We start from the raw sequence: 9,745 nt of genomic DNA, 5'->3' as shown, positions 1-9,745 counted from the left end.
CAACACTTCAGAACAATTTAAAGTAATTAAGCTGATAAACTTTTAACAGTAAGGCTGCTACACATTCATTAGTCGACGTCTATACAAGTCCGTTTCGTCGTCTTGCACATTTTGTGTGTTATTTTTTCGCAGAAAGCAAAAGGACTCTGTTGGTCTAGTTGAAATTAGAGAGTCTTTGGCGGGCATTTCAAACGCCGCTGTCAAAAAAATCAATAAGAAATTGAAATGGGGGCCATCACTAGTTGTTAATTGTCTCGGTCGAAAAGAAAAAAAGGAGAGAGACTTGTCATTTTCTTTTCTTCTGAAACAAATTCATCCACACACACACAGAGAGAAAAGTGGTGAGGTGCCGATTTTTTTACCTTTTGTAAAATAAAAAGAGGGTTTTTTTTAGATGGGGGTCAGAAAGTACACACATACATAAAATGGTGAAGAACTCGAAAAGTTCTTTTTCTTCTTCTTGTTTGGAAGGGCCGTGATGGGAGATCAAAGAGAATACCGCTCTCTTGCTCGAAGTGAATTTTGCCTGAAAAAATATAAAAAAGATGGGGGGAAAAGAGAGAGTGAGGCACCGGTCGGGAAGTTACCCCACCGAAAAAAACCCGTCCCATTTGACAAGCCCGCGCCACATCTGTTTGACCTGTTGGTATAACAGGGCGCCAAAATCGAAAAAATTAAAATCAAAAAGTTTCTTCTTCTTTTATTTCAACCTGTCGATATAGTATATCCAGAAGCTCACAGTCATGTAGAATATTGAATTTCGCTTCGTTTATAGATTTCGAATCACGTCGTTTGTTTGTTCAAAGAAAAAAACAAACAAATTTCATCGGTGTTGGGGGCGACTGGTTTTGATCCCGCGCCACTTGGTAATGAGTTTCTTATTCTTCTTTTCTATCCAACCTCCCGTCGAGGGTGCTGGTTGTGTTGCTGGCCCTAATATTTCTGTGTAAACACGGGAAAATACAGCACAGTCGTGTGTACAAACACAGGTTCCCTCCCCCCCTCTCACCACTACTTCCATCCACCTATCCTCCCATCCTTCCACCCACACTTCCATACACACGTCGGTGCTGCACCTGCTTGGGATGTACATACCCTTTGAAAAGCTAGGGTATTATATAGAACTTAAACGTCCATTTGCTGAATCAGTTTTCCCTTCGAGGCTTAGGATCCCAATTAAAAATGATTTTGATGTCTGAAAAACAATTGCATGCGCAGAGAGAGTTGACGGGGTACCAGACGCACAGGTGAGCAGATTAAAAAAAGCGCACGGAATTTGAATTTTTTTTTCGAGTATCGGATAAGAATGGCGTGTGTATAGATGGATGTGGAGGACACATAACAGCCATTGCCAAACGGGCGAAGAAGGAGAAGAAGAAGAGACCGTGTGCACAGGTTGCGCGGTAGATGGTGTGATTACCTTTCATTTATTTTTTAATTCCTTTATTTATAAGAAATCATTAATTTACGTGGAATCTTCGTTTCGATTTTGAGCAACAACCTTTATTAAGCCGAACGCTGTCAGTCAACGTCAACTTGCTCACTTTGGAAACTTTAAATCAAGGGAAATATTGGATGAGGTTGGAGCACATCTATACGATGTCGGTGAAGACAGTATTTTATCACAGCCGGCTACAGTGTCGATCGAAGTAAATTGGCCAGTTTGATTAGGTGCGATATCAAAGCTAAAAGTAATTAATTAATTTCTATTTTATTAGGGTTTATTTCCTGGATTCACCGTTACTTCGGCGGAGGAAACTATGTTGGGCGGTAATCAGTTCAAGAAAGACTTGAACAGGTTGGTTTGGAATGTTGCGTCTACTTCCAACAGAAATGAGGACGGACAGCAGATTTGGGACGAACGCGCTATTCCGGCAGTGCAATTAAAACCAATGGAAATCCGCACATTTATTTAGCCGCAGTATGGGCCGATCGGTGCCGCCGGAACAGCAGAGGCTGCCGGCTGCAGACCACCACCCCATCAACCGCCCAACGTTTTTTATGCGGTCGGCCCGCCGCCCTCGATTCCCAGATGAGGGGCTCCATGCGCTCGAATCCGTCCAGTGCGGCCGTCACTCCGGACGGCGGAGTGGTGCGGAGTAACAGCGCCAGCGGGATGACGGGCGACTCGCTGACGTCGTCGATCGTGTTGATCGTGATGTCGATCTCGTCCAACTCGTCATCGCACACTCCGCCCGTCTCGGACTGGAACGTGGAACACGTCGGCAATAATTGGCTGCGATCCATCGGTACGTTGAATTATTAAAGTTGAGATCAAAACGAGCCAATTTGGATTTGGATTTGGACGTTTTCAAGTTTTTCTTGACTTTGATCGGCAACTGATCAAAAAAAGAAGACAATTCTGGTGAATTAAAAAGAACAGAAAGATAGCGAAATATTATTATTGCATTCCAGCCCAACACCCAATTTTTTTTCAATTACATTTAAACAAAATTTGATGTGGTGGCAGCTGTCGCTATTTTATTGAAAATTTCGTAATTTCTTCTTTAATTATTCGTCTCCCCATTATTTTCTTATTTTTAAGATTTTTTTTTCTTTGAATGTCAACTTTTTCCTTTCGTCTGTATTTAAAATTGATTTTGTTTTTTTATCTTTGTTTCGCTATTATTTTCTTCGTTCTCATTCCATATTTCATCTCTTACAAGTTTTGGTGTAACAGACTGGAATAGTGGAATTGAACCGGAAGAGATTCTCTTTCCTGCAATTATCCTTGACTCGACTCGTTCACGATTCCCGCAAAATAAAAAACTCGGATAAATTAATTGTGTTTTCAACTCAACTTTGAAATTTATTAATTTTATCAAAATTTTTTAATTTCTTTTTTTTTTCGTATTTTCGCTCTCTCTACTCTATTTTGTGTGTGGTTTTGGTTTACGATGTAGCCGGCGCTCTTTTGTTATTTTGTCGTTGATGTATATATATATTCCTGCTCTCTCTATCCCACCCTCAAAGCCCAAACTGTTTGTCCCTTCAACTCTCGAAATGAAAGAAAAATTGCACAATTGGCATTCAGTGGCATTTATAATAAATTTTATATTTTATCCGTCATCAATTTTTCATTCGAAGCCAAATGTCACTCGATTAAATAATTTTGATGTGGCTGTTGCTAACGGTAACAGATGGCGTATAGTTGCAGACGACGGGAATTTCTGTTGCTCCTGTCCTCTCGGTTACAAAACTCGTCCCGAATCGATCCCTGTTCAAATAAAAATATAAGAATAGAATAATTAGGCCATGAAATTAAAACAAATTGTGAAAGACAACACAAATATGAAACGTAACCTTTAAATACAAATTTGTATTGAAAAAAGTTCCAATGCATTTGCAAGGATTTGAACCACATCCACATGCGATAGCTTGACTCGATAAAGGATTCTCCCATTTAATTAAACAATAGGAGATACAAATAAATAGACAACTAATTAAATAAATCTACTTTTTTGCCTTTATTCTCTTTTCCTACTTATACAAAAACTCAATTTTCATCATATGCAACAAATATAAATAGTACCACTACCATATATATAATAAGGTGCTGTGTGGCTCAGTGGGTTAAGGCACCATTTCTGAGTGTATAGAATCAAATTTGGGCTGGTGGTTTTAAAAACGCTGTGTGTAACGCTTGACCAGGTATAATATACTAGTGTTCACCGTCCGGGTGCCCACAATCATGATATCCATGGGTATGCCGTGTTTCTAATAAGCAATAATAAGGAATATTAGAATTGCACTAGCACCGCCGAGACAGCCTCTATAGCCGTCTTATTATTTGCCTCTGACTTACAACTTGTAAGTGTTTTTCTTTTTTTTTTTTTTGTTATACACTAATGTTCTGTAACTCTAAGCGTATCTGATAGTAAAATGTATTGACAAATATATTATAAAATTTGATTTTCTATAACTGATTACTGATTGAGAATAGGCTACTAAGCCAAAAATAACAAAAATTTCTTCTATAGGATTGGTTCAAATCTGAGCGCACATAAAAGTTTTTTTTAATCCGTTTTAACCGTTTGAAGATTTTATTTCTACCGGCTGTTACTGTTTGGATATTTTAAGGAATTACAAAATATTTTATTTATTTTGTGAATTGAAAAATTACACTCAAACCATAAGTCCACAAGTTACGAATTATTTGTTATACACTTTTTATCTTAAGGCTTCTAACCAGACAAATCAGAATCGGCTGTTGCCGAATTATCAGGTCGGTTCGGCAACTTTTGCCGAATCGACAAATACCGATTGGCCGAATTTGTTTTGCCGAATCGACATGGATCTTTTTTCGTATGCAGGAAAAAATTAATTAATTTGATAATTTGTCACTTTTCAAAATCAGGAAATATTACAGACAATTATTTGAATTGTTTTTTATTTTGTTTGTTTGAAGATTTCAAAGATATTATTCGAAATTGGTGAGGCAATCTTAACCTATGAACAACATCTTAACCTTTGAAATTGAAATTTGGCTCCAAAATTGTGTCGATTGAAATGTGAATCGATTTAACAGGCGAATTATATCGATTAAAGAGCGCAAGGCGGCCTAGGCTCCTCCCCCTGTCACTATCGTCAGAGGATCCATGGGAAAACCAACACACCAATTATGTATTTAAGGAAAAACTTTTTACTGTTTCTGCTCATCATATCAATTTCCATTAATAATTCAGTTGGTAGAAAACATCATCTTGATCTAAAGGTAAATATAATTATTGAAATGAAAACATTCGTTTTTGTCAATTGTCATGCAATTGTTTTTTTTTTCCTTTTTGACTTTTCCTAGGATGAGACTCGAAAAAGCATACCTGTTAGTATGTTCGGATTTCTTCGAGGTGGCATCTTGAATGTTACAGTATCTAACTTGGCAATCTCGAAACAAGCACAAGAAACATCAGGACTGGGGTTTAGCTTGGATAGGACACTTAGTGATGCTGCAAACCCATACTTAGATAGCAAACGGGATATCTGTAGTTCAAGATTGGAAATAAATGAAGAACCAGATCACACAGCTGTTGCTCGATTTGAATTTGATTTCAAAGACAAAATGTAAGTAAAAAGTTAACATTTTTGTTTGTGCCTTGGTTCAATAAATAAATGTATGAAAAAATATTACAGATTTAAAGTTCGGTGCTCCAGCAGGTTTAATTTCATTGGCAACATTATTACTGTGGATGACCAAAGAAATTGAAAGAAATTCAGTGGCTGAGAAACTTAGTGATTCTAGTTTGTTCAGTCGAAATGCTAGAACCAAAAGAAACATACTTAATGAATCTCTAGATGTTGCTGAGGCTTCAAATGTTAGTGTTACTTGCAACACACTGAAAATTCCACTTTCTTCTTCAGATGGAAATTCCTTTTCAACAAATGTATGGATAAATAGTTCATCTTTCTTAATACTTTTTAATGAAAACTTTCCCATATTTTAGTTCACAGTAAACATAAGACATTCAGAAGAAGAAGGCATGTACTTAACCTTTATTTCCATCGCTGTTTCAATGACGAAATAATTCCCATTAACCTAACCGTAAGAAAAGTTTTTAAAACACCATAATGACTTCAAATTAAATTGTTAATTGATTAATGTTTAGATTGAGGTTACCGAAACCAACGGTGATATAAACTACCTATCAGCTGAAACGGCATGGAACTTTTTGCTGTTCCTCTTACAAAAGTAACTGGATCGCGTTCGACGGCCGATCGTTTCGCTTTCGGAAAAACCGATGGGAGGAAAGGTGGAGCCGGCCAGCAGAAAGCAAAGATTCAGCATCGAACGGATTTTGGTGATGGGAGCAACCGGTTCCGGCAAGACGACGCTCATCAATGGCATGATCAACTACATTTTCAACGTGCAATGGGAGGATACCTTCCGCTTCCAGCTGATTCAAGAACAGACGGCCGGCCGCTCCCAAGTTGACAGCCAGACCAGCCGCATCACGGCCTACGACATCAATCACGCGGTCGCTGGCCATGACAGAAGACTTCCACCAACGTTCTGTTCCATCCTTATCCTCGCGACGTCCACTCATCTAGCTTCATTTCTTCTTATGCTGCTACACTACTTTTCTTGCTTCACTGACGAGTTGGATCACTTCAGTAGTCGCTTCCGTCCGCTGTGGCTGTAGTCATTCACCACGGGATTATGCATTGCCCAGGTACCCGACAATTTACTTTTTTTTTTTAAGATTATCTACTAGCAATCTATTTGCGTTAAACTCCATTTCTGTGTAATAGTTCAAAAATTAGGACCTTCTGGCGCGTAAACGAAGTGCAACTTTGAAGTTTCTTTTTCTAACGCTAGATGGCTTTTCTATATTTTCAGCTGTCAAAACGAGTCAGTTTTAGTTACTTTGTAAATCTCTTCAACAGTTATTGGTAGCTATTGTGTGGAAATCTTTTAGTGAAAACTGACGTTAACTATTCCCCTAACAAAGCTCACTTGTTAGATTTTCGAAAATTGCATTTTTTTTCTACTTCCGGTTTTCTCATTTCAGTCAGTAGTTTAGTAAATATTCATTCTACGTACAAAAGAACCACATATTCGTGATCCTCGTAAAATTTGTGGTAAAGTTCATGTAAATTTTTGTACGATTTCGTACTTCCGGTTTTGAGAATTTCCCTGAACTACTGTTCAGAAAAATTCTCGATTTTGGCCAAATTCTGGATTTCGTTTAAAACATATTAGATCGACCCCAATTTTCATGGGGATCACGAATATCTGGTTTATTTTGACGACAGGTCAACAGTTGAGGAGCTATTGCTACTTCCGGTATACTTCCGGAAAATTTTCGACAAACTAGCAAGTGAGCTTTGTTCTGTGTATAGTTCTTAATATTGTAAGCTTAAATTTAAGTTTAAAAAATTGCACCTTTAAATCTTTGAGCTAAAAAACCTGATTATTGTTTCTATCCTTCTCAAGGGTTCCACATGGCAAAAATTTCTAAAAACTCTTTGTAAATTTTTCATCTAGCATTAAACTGCAAGGAACTCCATCAGCAGCTCTAAGAAGATCTAGCCGGACTAAATTACCCATCAGCCCATCTCCAAACGACGTGTCACTTTCCGCAGGACGTACCACGCGATCACAGATCAATCCTGACATAATCGCAAAGCAAAAGTAAGGAAATCTGAACTTGTTTTTTAAAGCCATATATTGGAGATCGATTTCTCTTACAGGTCTTTCATGCATAAATACCAAATTGCTGTCAAAAGCTCTATGGACTCGTATGTTCGAAGTGCAACTAGCGAAGTTGAACAGGTTAAAGTGGAAACACAAGCCACAAAGCGCAAATGGGAGGATACAGGAGGGACAGATGCCGTGCATTCTCCTCATAGTTCTCCAATTCAAGAGAAAAGAAACAAAAAGTAACTAAAAAATGAAGCTGGCGTTACGAAGCATTTGTAATTAACTAGCACTTTTGCAAACTAAAGCGAGCCAATGTCATGCTCTGCTTCCCCCCTTTTTTCTTTTCTTCCTGTGTGTGTGTGTTCAGCTTCTCTCTCCCGTTTTCTGTGTGTGCGTGTCTGCTTTAGTCTCGGCGCGTTGCTTCGTGCTGTCTTGTCTTAAGGAGGGAGGCGAAATATAAGGAGGGAGGTGCGCGCGTCATTAGCTGCACAGACTCCCGCATCTGCATGGTACACCCATTCGTCGTTTTTCCCTATACCGCCCACCGACGCTGATGATAACGACGACGCCGAGCGACGACTCTGGTGCGCAACCCCCCACCACCACCATCACCACCCCTTTGGCCAACCCACCGTTGGGGCGCTCCTCGGCTTGGGTTTTTGTCTGGGCTGCTTTTGTCCCGTGGAGGGACTCGTAGGAGCGCCAGTCCCTAACCCGACTAGGGTGTGCGTCTACTCCTCGCTCGCGTCCTGGCGAGTGTTGCGTTGGCCCAGTGTTTAGTTTCTTTCCCCCCCCCCTTTTTTTAAAAACTATTTCTCTTTCTCTCTCACGTAAAAATTTTGCAATTGAACTAATTGCCAGCGGCAGCAGCCCAACACCTGTCCGGGATAATGATGTAAATCGCCCTTCCATTTTAATTTGGTTTCCCCCTTCTTTACTTCTTCTTGTGGTGACGTTAAGTTAAAAAAAAAAAAAAAAAACGAAAAAACTTGTGTTAGGGAATCCCTCGTGTGTGAAATCGCCTTGTTTCTTTTTTTTTTTTTTTTCTCTCTTTCTCTTTTTTTTTCTTGCTCTTGGACGTGATTCAGGGAACGAACGAACGGTGCGCCCGCCTGCGTGTGGTCAATCCGCCGTGCGACCTGCCTGGTGTCTCCTCTGATTAGGATTTATATTTTACCATTTTGTGTGTGTGTTTTGATTGGCGTTTGGGAGACATCACACGACGCCGCGACTCGGTTCGTAAAGTTTTCCGGACACGTCCACAAGTTGACCGTCAATTTTCTTGAGCGAAAGAGAAAAAAGACGACCTGACGTGTCTATAGTTTTGGTTTTTTTGTCAGTAGTAGCATGGCCACCTCGATTTCGGCTCAACACATTCCAGCTTCCGTATTATCCGCTGCCATCTAAAAGAAAGAAAAGTAGTAATAATAATAAAAGAAAGAAAAAACAAAAAGGCTTTTTTTGTTTGTTTCGTTTCTTTTTAGCTAAATCGTCTCATCGCTGTTACGCTCTGTTGTTCCCTTGACCGACGTTAGCTCTTTTGTTTTCTCCCCTTTTTATTATTACCATTGTCTTTTCTGTCTCTGTCTCTATCTCTCTCCTTCAACTTGTTTTCTCTTTTGTTTTTATTTTATTTTTTCCCACTTGCTATATACTCATTTGATGAAAAATAGATCCAAAGAGTGTCGCCCCCTTCGGGTAAAAAGACACGACATGGAAGGCCGTTGTCGCCGATGGGCTCCTTCTTTTTTCTCGAATTGTGTGTGTGTGTGCGCGCATTTAGAAAAAAAAAAATTTTTTTTTAACAAGAATAAGAAGAAATGGTCGGGGGGAATAAAGAGACCGTCGTCAATTGCCGCGTGATAAGAGAAATTTGAAATAAAAGGGAGAAGGTGGCGGCGGTGGTGGAAGTGGCGGGGAGATGCGGAATAATAACAGGAAGTCAATTGTTAATTTTGATTGGCCAAATCCTCCCTGTGTGTGTGTGTGTGTGTGTCTCTCCTTATTTTCTTGTGAGCTCGATGGGCTCGAAGCTCTTTTTATTTTTTCTTTCTTCGACGTCGAATTGAGGTGAGTGGGGTGGTGGTGTTGGCGTAGGGAAAGCCGAAATCTATTCTGATAATTATTCTCTTCTTTCTTCCTTGATTGTTTTGCGTCTCTCCTACACACACTCGTTCACCTGGTGGCGACTCTGACGACACACACGCAGCGCTCCCCCGTTTAGACATCACACACACGCGTTACGCGTATAGCTATTTATTACAGCGATGGGCGAAATGGATGTTCATATGGCGCAGCAGCGCGAACCAGAGGAGGAGGAAGAAAAAAAAGAAGAAAAAAGACGCGAGGCGCCGTCGCGTTAAGGAACATTTAAATGGCGAGAGCCGCGCACCGAGCGCCTTCTCTTCGTGATGATTGTGTGTGCAGCGACGGCGGCGGCGCGCGCACCGCATCCAATTTGCACCACCCACCCACCCTACTCCCCCCCCTCCTGCTCGTCTCCTTTTTCCTCGTTTTTATTTTTTTCTGTCAAATTCAGCAGCGTCACTTTTCTTCTTTGCATTTTTCCTCGTGGATTATTATCCCAATGCCCGTCCGACTTGCAGC

General features: G+C 40.1%; 2 protein-coding genes and 1 long non-coding RNA gene across 3 annotated transcripts; all 3 read left to right on the top strand.

Moving 5' to 3' along the window:
* Window positions 1–4,557: 4,557 nt before the first annotated feature.
* Window positions 4,558–5,203, top strand: LOC124323856 (protein GPR107-like). The gene is made up of 3 exons (XM_046784355.1): window positions 4,558–4,714; window positions 4,799–5,061; window positions 5,131–5,203. The coding sequence occupies exons 1-3, from the start codon at window positions 4,622–4,624 to the stop codon at window positions 5,201–5,203; spliced, it is 429 nt and encodes a 142-aa protein (XP_046640311.1). The 5' UTR covers window positions 4,558–4,621.
* Window positions 5,204–5,208: 5 nt separating this feature from the next.
* Window positions 5,209–5,757, top strand: LOC124321218. Its single transcript, XR_006914190.1, has 3 exons — window positions 5,209–5,381; window positions 5,442–5,539; window positions 5,604–5,757. It is a non-coding gene; the product is annotated as an uncharacterized LOC124321218 (long non-coding RNA).
* A 41-nt stretch (window positions 5,758–5,798) lies between these two features.
* LOC124323696 lies at window positions 5,799–7,381 on the top strand. Its single transcript, XM_046784345.1, has 4 exons — window positions 5,799–6,004; window positions 6,096–6,167; window positions 6,983–7,129; window positions 7,189–7,381. The coding sequence occupies exons 1-4, from the start codon at window positions 5,799–5,801 to the stop codon at window positions 7,379–7,381; spliced, it is 618 nt and encodes a 205-aa protein (XP_046640301.1).
* The last annotated feature ends 2,364 nt before the right edge of the window (window positions 7,382–9,745 follow it).

This window comes from Daphnia pulicaria, chromosome 1, assembly GCF_021234035.1.
Source record: "Daphnia pulicaria isolate SC F1-1A chromosome 1, SC_F0-13Bv2, whole genome shotgun sequence".
Lineage (NCBI taxonomy): Eukaryota > Metazoa > Arthropoda > Branchiopoda > Diplostraca > Daphniidae > Daphnia > Daphnia pulicaria.
This window is presented reverse-complemented; position numbering and strand designations above follow the sequence as displayed.